Here is a 19,450-nt window from a genome sequence, read left to right on the forward strand (position 1 = left end):
AGTAAATAATATGATGGTCTCATAAGATTTTGATTTATGTTTCGATGGAACGCGTTTAGTCAAAGTAAGTGTTTGGATACCTATTTATATATTAATATTGGCCCACAAATTATTGTGTGTTTATTGATTGTAATGGAAACGAAAAACAAGAATTTAATTAACAATAAAAAATACATTGAAATAAAAGATCACATGGAGACATGATCGAACCTGAAAGTTACGACCAAACTATGTGGCATGGCTGAGTCAATTAAATCTTAGAACGAGAATAATAATATTTTCTAATCCAAATGTTTTTAAAACCAATAAAGTTGACGTGATTAGTTTTTTAGTTCATAAGTCGCTAAAAAATTAAAAAATTATAATGTTTATGTATTTTTTATTTATTAGTCTGATATTGTCTATTTACAATGTATAAGAATTTATATACATTTTACATAAACAATATTATATAATACAATTCTGCCAACATTGTTATAGAAATCATTATTTTTGAAATTTTAAAAGATGATTATAACTTTCAAAAACTAAAATATAACTTACGTACTAAAAGAGGAAAAATCAAATAACCAAAAATGTTTGTATGTATTAAAAACCTAAAGATTTTCACGAATGGGAAGGGCAAAGTAAATTTCTACATTTTATGAACCTGATCAATATTCCGGTGCGTCCTTATATTCATTTGGAACACTGTAGATGGCAAACATATTAATTTTATAACTTCATATTTAATTCATTTTTAAATTAAATTTCATATTTAATTCATTTTTAATATCTAAATTTGGTCGACATACTTAAATTTACACATTTCACTACTGTTTTCAAAAGCACAATCTGCATATTATATAGGGCTGTATTTTCTCAAAATGTCGACAGTCCAATCATAAAACGGTATTTAAGTGCGTATAACAATATTATCCTTTGTATTTCATTGTAACTATTCTATGCAAGACCATTAAATGATAGCAATAATTTAGTGAATTATAATAATTTGTAGATAGGCATAGTAGTGATATTACCTATGGATTTGATTAAAATATTTGGTTTCAACGACGTGTAAATTTCTGAAGTATTTAGAATTATAATTAATAATTAAAGAATAATATGATAATCGTGTACATGTTTACAATAAATCTTGTTTGTCGCCAAAATATACAACCTTGACACTTTCTCTCGCATTCCACGGCAGTCGAATGATATATTACTACATTTTCACCCCTTATCCAAACTATCTAAGTGTTAATTTTAAGTAGATACGTAGGTTTATACTATAGCGATTTATAATACAATCGATTTCCGTTTATAATATTATTTAATTGCATATTATATCGCACAATTATTTATTATCATATTATATCGTAGATGCATTACTAATAATATTGTTATTAATTTAATAGTCAATATCACGGCGTACTGTCGATTGGCCTGAATATAGAGAAGTCTGTGATGCAGATAATCAGCTTAAATATTTTGAACATTTCATTGTGCAAGAAAAATAATAATAATATAATACTGTATAGGTGTTGTGGTGAAAATAGTTTCAAGTTCCTATGATTAATATATAATACGCAATTTCGTCAAAAATAAAACTCTATGGTACTAATGTCTTCTTTATCAATAAGTGAATAACATTTTACGGAACATAATATTCCAGTATTTTTAATGTTTTTCGATGACTGTGTAGATAACGTTTTTAAGAACCTTCTGAAGTGTGTATATAATGCAAGCAGTTTAATACCGACAATATAATATAAAGGCAAGACCCTCGACACTAGGGGTGTGTCACAGCAACAAAGAAAACTTGTTTATTTACGATCACACGTGCAGGCTTATAAGAACGTCGCCGGTCGTCGCCGCCTTGCTGGCACCACATGTCCACATTCCTTCTATTATTATTAAACGATTCAACGTGGAATTCGGTAAGACCACCGGACCACCTGTTCGGCCTACGACAACAAAAGAGGGTCGTTCGGGGTTCGGGTAGATGGATATATGTGACTTGCCTTTGTGTTATGTGTGCGAGTCTCCACTGCTACCAACCATTCGTGTGCGATTCTCCAAGGGTGTAATTTTTTCCTCGTTCAAAAATGCGATACGTCCACTACTTTACACGAAAATAATATTATGTCCACTATTTTGTCGTACTTACTTACTTAGCTATATAATAATATTGTTTCCGGTTAACTTTCAAAGCTTTCCAGTTTCTGTATGTTAACAACATGAAGGTTGTAGTATTTGAGTAAAAGGATTCATATACCTTTTTCCCCATATTTAATATATTTTATAAATACTATTATTTTGAAAGTACAATGTAACAATTGAGTAGTATTTTAAATAGATACCTTTTTATTGTATAATTGGATACTATTTTATTATTTCTTTGGTCATTAATTTGTTTTTATTTGTAGTCTTTGTTAAATAAAAATACCGTGCCGCCGTCGTGGTAATGCTTCGACGTTACAACATATTATATATATTATATAATATTATATGTTTATCATTTATGGACAATTCGATATCTGTTTTTGTCTATTCGCTATAGCCTAATTAATTTTTTTTTTCATCAGGAAATAGCTTATCATCGTCCGTAGACAACGGTTGAAACGGTACATAGGTACCAATATTATAACTGTTAAGCAAAATTGTGTTGCTTATATTTTTTGTTATTGACTGTAAAATTATAATTTGTCATTTGTATATACGAAAATATTATTACTGAAAAGGACTACCTATTTAGCAAGCAAATGGTTATCAATATTCAATTATTATTATTGTTCATCGTTGACAACGACCGATGACGGTATGGGATATCCACGTATAAGTATAAAATAGCTCAGGTATAGTATATAGTAGCTCCTGTAGAGAGACTAGAGAGTGTTCGGTGCCGGTGGAGTAATCATCCCCCCCCCCCCAAAAAAAAAAGAACTAAAATAAATAATTTCAAAATTAAGAAAAATTTGTTTCATGTCTGACAAGCGTTCTACGACATCTAATTTTTCATTATTAACAAAATACTTATTATTATTATTTTTATTGAATAGGTAAACAAATATCAATTCGAGTCGATGATGACGAGCTATTAAAATATTTGATTTAGGCATATTTCTTATTTCTCGATGTCAGTATACTTCAATAAAACTATTTGAAATATGGCTTTATCTACACTACTAGATATGCGTATGGTTATCTTTCAAAATTTACATAAAATAAAGTGTAAAACCAATTAGAACAATACGTACACACGACGTGTCTATAATAATAATAATAATAAAAATAATAATAGTAATAATAGGTAATAATAATAATAGTTTTATTTTAAATAATTATTCCGTAAGTGGATGCTACATTGTCATATTTTGTTTTGTCCGTCATACAAATGCGTAACATGGAAAATTTAAACTCAGAAGATCACGTTTGGCTCCGGAAGTTTAAAAATTACAGTGTATTGACCTATTATTTTTACAATAATTTACCATATAAAACAACATATTATATTGAAAATGCTCATAGTTCGCTTAAAAACTAAAGTATTGTAAGAACCCACATACACACACAAATATAAACGTGTTACACACACACACACACACACACACACACACACACACACACACACACACACACACACACACACACACACACACACACACACACACACACACACACACGCACCATCAAGTTGTATTAAAAGTCGATTCACTCTAATTTTTAAACTGAGCTAAACGTCATCTGGTGAGCATAATTTTACTAAATGTTACGCACTGGTAAGACGAAGACAGCAAATGTCCGCGTAGCGTTTTCTTAACGAATAATAAACCGAATTGCCCCACCCCATTGGACTGCTCACAAGCCGTCAAAATAAAACCAGTCGGGGCAAACCAAAATCAGTAGAATCATTTTGATCGCGAGTATTCGAGGTTTAGATCAGTTTCTCTCCATTGACTCCATTGGATCGTCTGTGATTTTTCAATTGAGTTTATTTATAATTTTTCTTTCCGATTTACTACTGTATTTTTGAATAATACTTAAGCTCAACGGACTTATTCGTCAAATACATATATACGGATCACTGCAGAAGAAATCATCAGTAAGAAACATAAAACTTTGTTATTTGTAAACTTGTTAATTTTATTATTATTAAGCTTATGATTTTTATCAATATTTTAAAGTCGATGATGTTTTAAATTGTTGGTTATCAACAATGATATTATTTACTTATGACAATCAAATCTATCATATTTATAACTCTCAAATCATGCGTATTATAAATTACTATATATATTATTATTTATTAATATAGAAACAGACGTTCCAAATTATTTCATTTAATATGTTTTAACCTTATGAATTACTGAATACATGTGATTAATAAATGCAGTACCTATACAGGCTACATTAATATATAAAGTGCATTTAATTTTGTGAGAAAATATATCTATGTTTTTTTTCACAAAGTTAGTATTATTTATTAATATTAGCTATTGATTTATTTATTATTAAACATAGCGAAACAAAAAAATGTTACATAATATTATACAAGTTTTTACTCGAGTCTGCTTATCCTCAAGCGCAGCTTGTGATCCATTAGTATCGATGAGTAACTTTATAAATGAAAAATAGGTTATACTATACCTATGTTATACTGTAATTATATACAAACTAATTAAATGAAATGCATCATATAAAAAATATAACCGATTTATAAAAACAAAAATAAAGTCCACTTCAACAAATTTAAAAACTGTTCTTAGGTTTATAATTTATATAACAAAGAAAACAGTACCTGTTCGGGCTGTTCGAATAATATAATAATTAAACTTAATTTTTTTTTTAGCCATTTTGATTCATCGATTGGCAATTTGTTGAGATTAATGTTTGAGGATTTACATAACTCAATTGTTATAGTAATGTAGCTTCTTAATCCGAATGACTTTTTATAGTTTATTAATTTATTATAATATTGAGGTGTGAAAACTCATGTGATTAAAAAAAATCTGATTATTTTATTATACATTGTTACAGATATGCTGAAACTATTCTTCGTAATCTGTGAGTATCATTTTATTAAAATATACTTATAACTAATTATGATTTTTGTAAGACTATAACACAACACTACATATAATAAAGTCGAATTAGCGATTTGTCTCTTGTGCGTCTACAATGTTAAGTTATTACTTATAATACGTGTTACAGGCACACCGTTTTCTTCTCGAGATATTTAATTAATATTAATAAATTGTGTTCTCTTTCTCTGTCCACAGCTACTCTGATAATGTTGGCCAAATCCCAGATTTTGGTCGAATGGATCTGCGAAGATACCAATGCGATGGGCAATTGCAGTACCATACCTAGGATTACAGACTTGCTCCAGATTATTTCTGATAATAGCGATAATTACGAATATACAGACATACACTATTGCCCGTCAGTATATTATTATATTTTAATAGTAATATAAGATAAATACTTAGTATGAATAATATATAAAAAAAACCATAAATTGGAAATTTAATGAAATAAATTAAATCGAGTTAGTTAAGTTGAGTCAACCTTACGGGTGTGAAGTTGTAAGTTAATAGTTCGATTAATTGGAAATATCTTTTAAATATCCATCGAATATGAAGTCAAAACATTTTCTATGTATACATTTTTAATTTGTTTTGTGGTATAACCGCCACCACTGTTGGACTTGTTGTCTAAGAATCATTTTCACTCATCTTTGCTTGCAGTGTCAGTTACATTATATGCATAGCACTCCATATTATAATATTAACAAATTATAATGAACAATTACCCGCCTCAGGGGTAGATTGTAGACTGGGTTACAGGCCAACTGGTAGTTCTTATTTATTGGGTATTTAGAGAGATGTTTGAAGGCCATTAAACAACTTAATACAAAAAGATAGGACACCGATGATTGTCTTCCGGCCAGTCCACCCCTGAAATAGTATAGTTATCATATTTATTAATGGTTCTACTGATTTTATTGTTAATTTGTCATTTTGTGTTTTTGATTTGTCAAATACAGATTCGCCATCGTGGAACGGCATGCCAAGTGTATGAAGTCGTACGTAAAAAGTTGTGATACTTATATGTCTGAAGCCATACAAAATATCTTTTACACGTACATGCCAGAGATTGTGGACGCAGAAACTCTCTGCACCGAAGGCCGGCCTTACAAGAAGGGTTAGTTTTCTCGTAAAAAATAGTATAGTACAATAAATAAGAATAACAGTAAAAACTATAAAATATTAAATATGAAAATTATTTATTATTATAAAATACAAAGTTGTAACATTGTGACCATATTTAATATTTTAGAAATGTATTATAGGTGCAGAGGTGATCAAACGGTGGGAGGGTTACCCCACGACCTTTTTTTAATGTTTAAAAGCTAATAACCATAAATTATATATTAAATAGTACATATTAAAAAATCAGTTATATCCCCTCCCTTGACAAAATAATTTGACCGCCACTATATAGATGCTAGGTATTGGGCCTATTTTATTGAAAGGCCACAGTGCAATAATAGATGTTTTGACACTACATTATTGTTACACACTGCCCACTGATGGAACAAATTATATTTAATTATGGGTAACAAATTAAATTGACTCATTATACAACAGTTCGATCGAACGGTGTTATCCTTGGTAATGTATAAATGTCATATACCTAGTCATTTAGTATACTTTAAGTTTCATAAAAATAATGCATCGACGGTGTTTTCATAATATTTCCATTATATACCAACAATAAAAAAAAAAATATATGATAAATAGTTAGTTGCTCATCTTACGTAGTATGATTTTATCAGGAGTGCTAAATTAATTTTCACTATATCGTTATCAGAATTTAGAGAACACGTAGCTTGCACAAAAGAATTGTTATATGCCGACCAAGAATGGGAGCAATACGTTGAAATTCAAGAGTTGTTATACGGACAAACAATAGATGCCATCGAGGTCCATAAGAAATGCCAGTGAGTCTTAGTTTGTTTTATAATAATATAATATTATTAAAATAATACACAATGCGTTTATTTTGAACTGCAAAAATGATATTTTTAGTTTGACGTATTCTTTTGATTAATTGAAATTGATTTTCTACAGATTTATCAACAATTTTTGGTATAGTATGGTCTTGAACATTCGTAAGAAATGCGGAAGGAAGACTGAAAAGTTTTCCCGCCAAGTGCTTAGCAAAATGTGGCCATTATCGATGTATTCGGTCAGTATACCTATGACAATTAGTAATAATAATTTTATATTGATTAAGTCCTACCAGCCGAATTCGTTATTATCAAACCATGTGATATAAAATAAAAATATTGTATATGTACCTTTATATGTATTTTATAATATAATATGTACACACAATATATATTATTACCTACCTATATTGGCCACCAAAATGTCAGGGTTGAAAAAACGTGCTCTATTACTTTTAAACATTTTAGTTGGTTCGAAATGTGTGTTCAATACAAATATACAGGATGTCCCGTGAGGTTTGTTTGACCCATTGCGATATCTCCTGAAAGAATTGTGATATCGAAATGCTGGTTTAGTAATAGAGCTCACAGGTATAAGAACTACAATTGTTTCATATTTAAATTTATTTTAATGGTTTGGTAAAAAAGTTAAAAAATATATTTTTATATTTAATTATTTCAAAAAAAAAAAATAAAGATAGCCATTTTGTAGAGTTTATTTTTCTGAAAATATTGACGTTTCAAAATTTTATTTTCACTAATTTCCTGATTATTAATATTTTTTTTAGTTTCGAGAAAAATTACGAATAATTTAACACCATGATGTTATCAAACATGTGATCCGCCGCGCCGCGCACATTCCTATACGGTCGGCCGAATACTTTCCGTGTTCCTAATAGTAATCAATTTATAATCATATTTTATTTCTTCAAAACTAGAAAAAATATCAAAAATCAGGAAATTAATGGAAATAAAATTTTGAAACGTCAATACTTTCAGAAAAATAAACTCTACAAAATGGCTATCTTTAATTTTTTTTGTAAATAGTTAAATGAAAAAAAAATATTTTTTAATTTTTTTACAAAAACATTAAAATAAATTTAAAAATTAAATAATTATAGTTCTTATCCCTGTGAATCTTATTATAAAACCAGAATTTTGATACCTCCATTATTTCGTGAGATATCGCAATGGGTAAATCCTCGCGGGGTCGCGGGACACCTGTATGATAATATATACCTATATAATTCATGATTGCATATTGTGTGACACTTTACTTGATTATTATATTATTAGTATTATTCATTGTTTATCCTTTAATATTTATATTAGAATTATTTGTACACTTATACTATAAGGAATAGCTCGACAGTTATACCTATTATACGATAAACCGTATTTGTGAATTATAATTTTATCGATCATTTCGTTTACTTATATAAAACATAGGTTTCTTCCACAGATCGGAGGCAGTCGGCCGATCAATTGTTGTGTAAATCAGTTAGATTCGGGATGTAAATCGTAGGTTGACTATTTTTATTTTTTTTGTTAGGTAGTAAAATTTGTCTTACCAGTTGTACAGACTATAAGAATCTTATAATATTTTAAATATATTATATTATACATTAAAATGTGTAATGTTTTATTTCATTGTTATATCGTAATATAAAACCATTCATATTTCATTTTACAGTATACCAGTACTTGATGGTCCTAACTTTAAAAAAAAATCTAAGACAATACATGCAAACATATCCAATAAATATAAAACAAATCTAAAAAACAATTAAATATGTCTTTATTACAATAATACTATAACCTTAGTACTTGAACCGTTTTAAACCAACGTTTTATTAATTTTTCAGAAAATGTGCCATGATATATCATCTTATAGAACATGAGGCGATGTACAGTCCAAACCAAATATGCAAGCCACAGCTTTTCAAATCTACATAATCACACAACTGATCAATTTATATTTTAAGATTATTAAATCAATTTAATTGTAACTTTTTTTTTCCATTTAATAAAATAATAAAGTGAGCTTGAACCTTGAAAATTTACCGACTTTAAGATAAATTGTTATTAGTTTGGTTGCATTGCATTGTATACATAAGGTAATTAGATATATATTGACTGCAGCTGATTCAACAAATACAATTCGTTTGAAAGTCACTGCACATACACATAACTAGTAGTTATGATCGATGTACCTAATAATAATTATAAAAAATATTTAATAAGACGATTTTTTTAAAGTCATACACTGGTTTTCTTAAAAAAACCAACTTTATTTGGAATATTATTTTAAATTATGAAAATCAACATTTATTTTTTAATGATAGCATACATTTTTATCCATTTATTCCAATGTATATTATACTTAAGGGATACTTTGAAAATGTTAATATTTTGCTCTGCTCATATCTTTAAGTAGCTTCAAATAAAATAAAATAACTATGTAATTATATTCTTTCGGAATACGAATTTTATACATGTTACTCATTTAAGTAGAATTCTATGAAATTTTAAGCTTTGGAATGTAAAATCAAAAATGTATGCTGTAATTAAAAAAAAAATTAATAAAATATTAGGTGCAGTAAAAAATATTTAAAACATATTTTTTTTTAAGGTTAATAGGACTTAAGCAATGGTAACGGATATTACGAGGTTAAGATCATATTAAAATAAAAATATATTTATCATTTACTACATTGATAAGGTATATTTTAAAAATTAAAAATCATCTTTTTTTTTTGAAAGTCTTATTACAGTAATCATCATTAATAATTGTCTGATTTTAATAGAATATAGAAAACATTTTAAAAAAAAAATCTAATGGTTTACACATAATGTTAATTAGTGGCGCAATGTCAACGATTTTTGATTTTCAGTATATTATGTTGTGTAGTAATATTATGCATACCAATTTAAATAGAATTTATTAATTTTTATATTTGATTTAATATTCAATCCCTGTATAATTTGCCTATTCATATCGCCGTGTGTTTAAAAACACTATATATAAGTAAACATAAATAATATTAATTCGTGACTTTATGTGGAATCGTTCAGTAAATTAATTACCTAATCCAGCGACACGGTAGTGTCGCGAGCTAAGTAAAAAAAAAAGGAAGGCGAAGCACTCGACCGTGTATATATACAGAAACCTAAACATTCCCATTTAATACGTGTTAATATTTTGGTATTCTTTATTAAAGGCTGTAGGTCTAATAAATGAACCAAATAGTTAGAATGAGATATCAATCGATCGAGAAAATCATAGGCTACGTGCTTTTATAATTTTAAATAGAATCGGTTGAATAGTATTTTAGTTATGATCAAAAAACTGTGGATATTTAAGTGATCATTTTATATTACTTTCGCCGCCGGCAGCCGTATTAAACGCGTCATGTTGACGGGACGAGTGAGAGGATTCTTGCGACGGCGGCGTGTGTCTCCCACTACTATTGCTTCCCCCCACCGCTAGACACATACAACATACTAACACGCGAACATGGTCCACAATCGCTTATCAGTTATCGGTATCGGTGCATTCTGTTTTCGTAATTACTAATTTGAAATTTCGTTCTTTCGTCTCGCGTCCTGCGTACGAGCTTGTTGTCGGCGTTATTGTCTCGTGTCCATAATATTATTATTCAATGCACGTGGTATCACCAAACCTAACCGTATCGACTATCTATCATTTTCCATTGAGCATTTTATTGTTAAATAATATATAGTCGTTATAATAATAATTATTATTATAACAGTCTTTATTATAATTTATAATACTTTATTGTGACTGTCTTCATATTTGTGTCTACATTAAAAATGGTAACTTAACTCCAAAAGGCGCGAGATATGAGGAAAAAAAATATCAGGAGTCTACTCAATCTAAAATCGTAGTTGAAAGTTATAATAGTACTACTATTAAACAGTGCAGTATTAACACGGTACATGAAGTACCACTAAAAAGAAAGAATCCAAAATCCAAACAGTTATTTCCATTTTATTAAATATTGAAAAATGTGCCAATAGATCAATTGGTAAATTAAAAATGCCTCTGGTTCAAGGTAGGTGTGCAGATAGAGTATTAAAATGGGTGCTGAAGTATAGGAAACAAAATGTACTTTTGTACAGAACGATATGTTTAAACATCTTAAAAAAATTATAAATAAGACATTACATCATAATAATGGAAAAAAAAATAAAAAACATCTTGACCCTAATAAAAACTAATGATATCTCAACAAAAACACTACGTCAACTCCGTGTAAAAAAACGCTAAGTAAAAAAAAAAAAATATATAAATGCAATAAAATGTGTGATATAAGGTGGAATCTAAGTAAATAGTTTAATGAATAAAATGTATGTATAAATAATTAATTCAAATTTAATAAAAATTGGTTATTTATATTAATTTATAATATGAATTATTTTAACTCAAATTGATCCAATTTTGGTTTACTTGGCCGGAAGATTCAGTCTAAAAAATGTATAGCCAAGTACTAATAGTTTATGTAATAAATAATGAAAGCACCATTACAATAAATAAATTGTTTCCGGCTAAGTAAACCAAAATTGGATCAATTTGAGTTAAAATAATTCATATTATAAATTAATATAAATAACCAATTTTTATTAAATTTGAATTAATTATTTATACATACATTTTATTCATTAAACTATTTACTTAGATTCCACCTTATATCACACATTTTATTGCATTTATATATTTTTTTTTTTTTACTTAGCGTTTTTTTACACGGAGTTGACGTAGTGTTTTTGTTGAGATAAACTCTATCCTAGACAAAAAATTTACTACCAAGTTTTAGTTGTACGTTTACTATATATCGGTATATCTATACATTATGAAATTGAACGTTTTCCTTTTTTACTATTATTAAATTTTTCCTGACATTAATCATTTAAACTTAGATATATAGATTTAAATTTTTTGAAATTCGTATATCCGATATCAATAGTTTTAAAAGATTACTAAGTAACAGTTTAATTGAGTGTAATAATAATTTTTACATTATTTAAAATAATATATAATATTTGTTACTTGTCTTGTGATTAATTTAAAGCAGAGTCTGTGACTGTTAGGACATTGAATCTAAATTAACGTTTTACTAGAATATTATATTAAATGACTATGAGAGAGTGATTGTAAAAAACAGTTTGTTTGTACTACAACAAAATACAACCATATAGTCACAACTTACAAGATACGTTATTATTATCATATTATATATATAAAAAATATATATATATATTGTATATATATATAAAAAAATAAAGAGTGGACAATAATCATTGATTTAATTTATTTAAAATTATTTACACTCAATTACAACAGTAGGTATATATAGCAACGTGTCTAAATCTGTGGTACGCGGAAACCTCTCAGACGGTACCCTATGAAATAAGCTCCCTTTATAAAATAAAACGGAATATTATTTGGTTTATTTGATATTAATAATAATATAAATAATCTAACTGTACATATTTTATTTTATTTTTACGCATTAAATGCTTATGATATCATTATCATTTTGTAGTTTCTAATGAAATACAATTCCACGCATAGAAAATATCGTATACATTTTTGGTAAGCAAAAAACTAAATGGTCAAATTGTACGTGCAAATTTTAGAATTGTATAATATACAATATATAAAAAGGTTGAGAATAGTTGGTATATAAAATAGATATTCCAATGTGGCAGCCACACAATTTAAACATAAATGCAACATACAACTCATGGGAAATCGAATCTATTAGATCAAATTTTGGCTACTAATCCATACTTCTACATTTCTTCTCGGATCAATACCTGTGTATAACTATGTACTATTATAATATTATTGGAAATCAAAAGTAAAACACATAAAATAATAAATTATCAGTAAATGGAGAGATATTAAAATATTTAAGTAATACAAAATTATTAACGTTAAAATTATCTCTCTATTTAGTTGTACGCCACAAAGTTTGATATCATATCGATGTAGGTGTATTAAAATTAATATTATTAACAGAGTTTTGGTACCTAAAATTATGCGTAGGCACTTGCAATAACAGGAAACTAAGGTTATCTGACGAAATTTGCGGAAACCCGATTAGAAGAAAATACGTCGGTAAGACGTGTCCGTAATAGTAAAAACAATAATAGTAGGTATATTATTTAAAAAAAAACTCGGCCTTGGCGTATAATAAACCGACTTTCCCCACCCCATTGAACTGATGTCAAAGTGATCATAATAAAACCAGTCGGGGCAAATCAAAATCAGTAGAATTTTGGTTGTGACTCGTTACTCGTTAGTATTCGAGGGATTGATCAGTTTCTGAACTTGGGTCGATGTCAAGTATTGGATCAACTGTGATTTTCTATTGAGTATGTTCTTAATTATTTTTTCATAAATATCTACCCGATATATTGCACAATATTTTTGTAATAATAGTTACTTACTTATTCAACAGACTTATTCAGCAGATACATTTTTACAGATATTACAGATCACTGTGGCAATCATCAGTAAGGAACTTAATATTTTAATTATCTATAAATAAAAATATTAATTTACCCGTCAATTGTAATTAAAGTTATTATTTAGTGAACGTTGATTATTGAATTAAATTGTTGATCATCACTCGATAAAAATATGCGATCTCCATATTTTTTGGTCACTGATTTCTGAAAACTCCATTATTGACTTATAAAATATATTATTTCAATTTACTTATCAAATAAGACATGTAATGTTAAATATATAATAGGTGTATTTAAAAAAGAGCATTTCAACAACATTAAACATTAATCTTGGTCTAATAATTTAGTAAAAAAATATCAGAATATTATAATAATTTTACTTATTTAAAAAAAAAATTACATCGATTGATAAATTGATTAAAATTAATGTTCTAAAATACTTTAATAATTCAACTGATTATTTAATTAAGTCCAAATGTTTTTTTCGATGATTATTATAATATTGAGGTTTAAAAACTCATCTGATAAAAATAATTCTTAATATTATATACCATGTTGCAGATATGATGAGACTATTTTTCATAATCTGTGAGTACCATTTTATTAAAATGTATACCTATATCTTATGATTATTTTTATAAAACTTTCTATGAGTACACGGTTTTATTTATGGAATTAATGTTAATAAATCAGATTTTTTATCCTTTTTCCACAGCTACTTTGATGATGTTGGCAAAATCTGGAATTTCGAATGAATTTGCGGAATCCCAGGTTGTAAATCAATTAGTGAAATCCGATATTGCGATCGAATGGATATGTGGAGAGACTAATTCAATGGGTAACTGCAGTACCATACCAAAGCTTACAGACTGGCTCGAAATTCTTTCCGATAAAATTTTTACTGACGAATATACAGACTTAATCTATTGCCCGTTAGTATAGTATAGTACAATATTTAAGTATACAAAGATGGATATTGCACATAGTTAGATATATTATGTACTATATTGCGTAAAGTTAATGTATACAATTAAGCCGAGTTATTTAAGTTAAATCAACCTTAAGAACATTAAGTTATATGTGAGTAGTTAAGTAGTTAATGTTAACATCTTGTAAATATCCGTAGCGAAGGTGGTAAACATTTCCAAAATGTTTTATAAGTGTTAATGCGCAGAAATGCAGGCTTATAGCAGTGAAATAGTTTTTAAAAGATGTTAATGTACCAATATATATCATTACGTAATATATTAACGATTATTTATGCGTATCGCATAATGTATGAACATTATAGGTATAACTAGCACTAATATGTAACTTTTATTGCAGTATTTGAGTAGGTTATCGCTACTGGGTTGCTTCGTATATATAGTATATACCAATTTTATATTACAAAAAAAAAAAAAAAAAAATGAATGACTATCCATTTTATTATACAATTCATTTAAAAAATAGTTATATATATATTTATTATATGGCATGTGTAGTCAATAGTCATCAAGTTATTAAAACTGGTTTGGTACACCTGCCACAGGTGTTAAACAAATAATTTTGACTCAGCTTTGAAGTGTCAGAGATTTTTAAAGAGACTAAAGTTCCATTGCTATCAATATCGTTATAATACTTATTTAGTACATAGTTATGCCCTTTTTTTTTAAATCTAATTTTTATGCATTGATATAATGCATGTTTCCGATTTGTCAAATAGATTCGAAATCGTGGAACGTCACGCCAGGTGTATGAAGTTGTACATTGAACGTTGTCAGAATTATGTATCCGAAGAAGAGCGACACGCCTTAAACGAGTATACTTTACGAAAAGAAGAGAACCCATTGGATCTCTGCTCCGAAGACCGACCTTACAAGAAGGGTTAGTTTAAAAGTTAAAAAAATACATACCTAGGTAGTTAGTGTAAGAATATAATAGAAAAATTCGAAAATATAAATATTTTATAATTATATTACTATCATACAGATAATACACTGAAAATTATTCGTATATAATATATATAATAATATGCATATTACATCAGTGTATTGTCGCTGTATTTAAACGGTATAATAATATTCTAGTAAGAAATTATATATGCTGGCTGGCAAATTATTAATTTTTTTTTCTTCCGTTCATTGTCTATCGTCTATTTTATTGACGGTGAATATAGTTATATCGTGGTCCTTGTCATATAAAAAGGCTTTCTCCCTCCACCAAAATTCAAGTTATTAATTATATTTTCTATACGCATAGCACACATGGAATTATTATAATAATTATTGTTATACCTAACTAAACCAACTCTTTTTACAACAGTTCAATTGTTGGTCCAATTTAATATGTACTTAACTGTATTATAATACAAGTAAAGATCACGTTTCATACAAAATTATTGGTTCATGGCATTTTTATAATGTTTCCGTTGTATAGGAACTTATGATAAAAGAATATAATAAACACTTTGTAGTCCATCCGCAGACCTTTTACTCAGAGGTCGACCCATGCCGATGCCGACACGGCGCATTGATGTAGGTAGTCCGCTTAGTATAAATATTTATCATGAATATAAACATATGTTTATTTTATGTATATAGTATATATATATATATTTGTTGTAGCGTTGAGTATAAATATTTATTTTGAATATATCTATATATACATACTTGTAATATATGTATATAATATATATGTTCACATTTTGTACCTATCAGAATTGGCCAGCAGCCGAAAAGCGCCATCTATCTTGATAAGGTGGAACCGTGAAGTAGGCCAGTTTGTTAGTAAAACGTCTAAGCGTTCATCTTATACAATATTACCTTATCGGGAATGCTGAATAAAATTTTATTTTATTGTTATCAGAATTTATTGACCACACGACTTGCACGAATTCCATGTTTGGAATAGATTACGACGATCCATGGACTGTTCATCAGATAAATCAAGAGGTGGAATTCGGACTGATGTCAAAGAAAGCGGATATCCTCGAGAAATGCACGTGAGTTTTATTTATCGCGTAATATCTTAAAATATTATGGTGATTCAATACTCTTGCACAATCGATATTTTTACTTAAAATATTTTGTTGATTTATCGATATTGCTTTTCGACAGCACCGTTCGCCAGTATTGGTACAGTCAGATGACATGGATTCGTAAAAAATGTGGAATGAAGACCTTAAAGTTTTCCCGTCAAGTACTCAGCCATATGTGGCCCTTAATGTCATTGATGGTCAGTATACAAACTTATGGCCATTAATAATAATTGTAATAATTTATATTAATTGGGTACACAGTTCATCAAAATTTATTGTTTTCAAAACCTATATTATTATAATAATTTTATTCATAAATGTATATTTTATGATGTCATCTATGTATATAGTATATTAATTGAATACACATAAACAATATATATTATTTACCTAAATGCCAGAGTTCAAAAAATGAGCTCCACTAGTTTTTAACATTTATAGTTTTGGCGTTTGCGGTGTTCTGTAGAAAATAATAATGTGTGCATTCAAGATTGTATACTGTGTGAAACTTTGCTTTGTTAGTTTATGATTATTGTTAATGTCCATTAATATTTATCAAAAAATCTGTTTATTTGTATGCTATTTGGACATTGGGTATACATATAGTTAAATGGTTATATTATACAATTGTTGGAGTATTATCGATAATTTCGATAATTTATATGGAACAACGAATTCTTCCACCGATCCACCGATCGTAAGTAGTTGACTGAACCGTTTTTGTAAGTTGATTAGATGTGAGTGACGACTACTATGGGTATTTTTTTACTAGTCAAACTTTTTACCAATTGTACATATAATTATTACAATATAATTATCAGATAATAATTATTTATTACAATAGTAGTTTCATTTCTTTTCCATATCATATGACATCAATAATTTTGCAATATTGTAGTTAGTTCAATAATAACAATGTTAAGTTATAACCATATCCCATTTTTATATGGTTAGGATGCTTATAACCTTTAAATCTCTGAAAAATGTATGTGAATATATCCATCAAATATATAAGTAAGCACTTAAGCCTTAAAACAATATGACATGATGAAATTATGAAATTATGAAATACACAGATTCATAATAATCCTATAGATCTTAAACTAAGTACTTAATAGTAACCGTCTTAACCATTGTTTCTTTTATTGCAGAGAATGTGTCACGAGCCGCTGACAATTTACGGATACATCGAAACATGACCGACTGTTTGGAATGACAACTTTGAACGTCTGCTTTTCAAATTTTTATAATTGCGTTATCGTTTATCAATTTACTTGTACGGATTATTAACTCAAATTTAATTGTAATTTTTTTTCCAATTTATAAAATAACATAATGCGCTTGAAAATATAGTAACTTAGATTTTGAAAGATAAATATTTATTATTGCGGTCAATCCAACAATAATGGTTTGTGAAATAATTACCTACCTAAAACAAATCATTATTAATCGATGCTATAATTTAATTATATGTAATTAGGCAAGTCTTTTAATGTTAAACACTCATTTTTATGAAAAAACTGATGTTATTTGGATTATTTATCATAATTAACACATGATTATAAATAATTAAAAAACATCATTTTTTTTTTTGTAATGACAGCATACATTAATTGCATTTGTTTATTCCAATGTATATTAAAATTGGCACGCCACACAAAATGTCGATTCACTGATCTGCTAGTCATTTAAGTAGCTTTATAGTCGTTTAAAATATGACTTATATATAATTCTAAGAATTTTTATGATTATAAACATGAAATTAAAAACGTATGATGCCAATAAAAAAGTGATTATTTAGGTATTATAAAAAAAATATTTTTAATAAGGTTAATTTGTAGAGTTCGAAAGTTGTAAGGATTGAATATTATTCTGTAATATGCTCTCGATTTATAGCATACCAAGCAAGAAATCCGAGCTATACAATGATAAGTTCAATATAGATAAGTTCAGATCCATATTTCATCAATTTTAGAGAAAAATGTGAATATTTCTTGATTTCATATGAATATTTAATATTTTCCAAAAAAAAAAAAATTGATGTTTTTCTGTCTTAAACTGTGTCTAATAATAATAATAATATTGAATATATACCTCAATATTATATAATGTAGCTAGGTATTTATTGTTATCATCGCAGTTAACTATTAATTTAATGACAATGTTGTGATATAGCTTTTTTCATTATAATATGACATTTTTTTTATGCATTTCTTAAAATTTTTTCGTTATTTTGTCCTACTTCGAACGGTGCGATACGCATTCAATTTCTATCGCGTTAATATTTTGTAATAATTTTTTTACATAGAACACAATTTTTTAGTGCATATTTATATAAATATTTTTTATACTTTGGGTCCAATAAGTTCCAAGTCCTATTAATAATACTTAGTCATCCGATGTGAAAATGAATTGAAGAACCATATTTATTCAGAACTTTATTTGAGAAACGATTGAAATTCAGAACATTTTTTATATTTTATCGTCACCAAATAATTTTAATTTTTAAACATGTTTTTCGAGACCATTGTATATTTAATTTATAAAAGAATAAATAGATTGATATATACTTACATCATAATATATATGTAATTAAAAATGTATTTAAGGCATAAATTTGATTATTTAATTTAATTTAATTTTTTTATTTTGTTTAAGTCATATAAATTAAAAATTGTCTTAATTCATAGGTACTACATAATTATAATTTATAACATTTAAAATTAATTTTGAAAAAAGTCAAATTATCAACACTTACATAATATTATTTTCTAATTAAAATAAACGTCAATGAAAAACATTTCTAAAAATATCTAATAATTCATTATTGTTATAATCTTCACATATAATTTTTTATATCTTCTTTGCATATTATAAACATACATTTTTTCCTGAAAGTTTTCCAATATTTTATCACACTATTTTATCTTCGTTTATTC

At 27.3% G+C, this 19,450-nt stretch overlaps 2 protein-coding genes across 2 annotated transcripts; both read left to right on the forward strand.

Annotated features, from left to right (window-relative positions):
- Nucleotides 1-3,898: 3,898 nt before the first annotated feature.
- On the forward strand, nt 3,899-9,053 carry LOC107165685 (uncharacterized). Its single transcript, XM_089227558.1, has 7 exons — nt 3,899-4,084; nt 5,020-5,046; nt 5,262-5,424; nt 6,029-6,186; nt 6,856-6,985; nt 7,116-7,233; nt 8,860-9,053. Exons 2-7 carry the CDS (start codon nt 5,022-5,024, stop codon nt 8,893-8,895), a joined length of 630 nt encoding a protein of 209 aa, XP_089083684.1. The 5' UTR covers nt 3,899-4,084; nt 5,020-5,021; the 3' UTR covers nt 8,896-9,053.
- A 4,238-nt stretch (nt 9,054-13,291) lies between these two features.
- On the forward strand, nt 13,292-17,922 carry LOC107165679 (uncharacterized). Its single transcript, XM_089227554.1, has 8 exons — nt 13,292-13,396; nt 13,483-13,537; nt 14,054-14,080; nt 14,208-14,424; nt 15,198-15,358; nt 16,340-16,475; nt 16,591-16,708; nt 17,663-17,922. The coding sequence occupies exons 3-8, from the start codon at nt 14,056-14,058 to the stop codon at nt 17,708-17,710; spliced, it is 705 nt and encodes a 234-aa protein (XP_089083680.1). The 5' UTR covers nt 13,292-13,396; nt 13,483-13,537; nt 14,054-14,055; the 3' UTR covers nt 17,711-17,922.
- Nucleotides 17,923-19,450: the final 1,528 nt, after the last annotated feature.

The sequence above is a fragment of the Diuraphis noxia genome, unplaced genomic scaffold (genome assembly GCF_037042655.1).
Source record: "Diuraphis noxia isolate RWA-SAM2 unplaced genomic scaffold, SU_Dnox_SAM2 contig0004, whole genome shotgun sequence".
NCBI classification, from domain to species: Eukaryota; Metazoa; Arthropoda; class Insecta; order Hemiptera; family Aphididae; genus Diuraphis; species Diuraphis noxia.

Coding starts and splice junctions, on each gene's coding strand:
- LOC107165685 (XM_089227558.1), top strand. CDS start 5,022: ATGCTGAAACTATTCTTCGTAATCT. Junction 5,047..5,261: donor GAAACTATTCTTCGTAATCT/GTGAGTATCATT, acceptor CTCTGTCCACAG/CTACTCTGATAATGTTGGCC. Junction 6,986..7,115: donor GAGGTCCATAAGAAATGCCA/GTGAGTCTTAGT, acceptor GATTTTCTACAG/ATTTATCAACAATTTTTGGT.
- LOC107165679 (XM_089227554.1), top strand. CDS start 14,056: ATGATGAGACTATTTTTCATAATCT. Junction 14,081..14,207: donor GAGACTATTTTTCATAATCT/GTGAGTACCATT, acceptor CTTTTTCCACAG/CTACTTTGATGATGTTGGCA. Junction 16,709..17,662: donor GGCCCTTAATGTCATTGATG/GTCAGTATACAA, acceptor CTTTTATTGCAG/AGAATGTGTCACGAGCCGCT.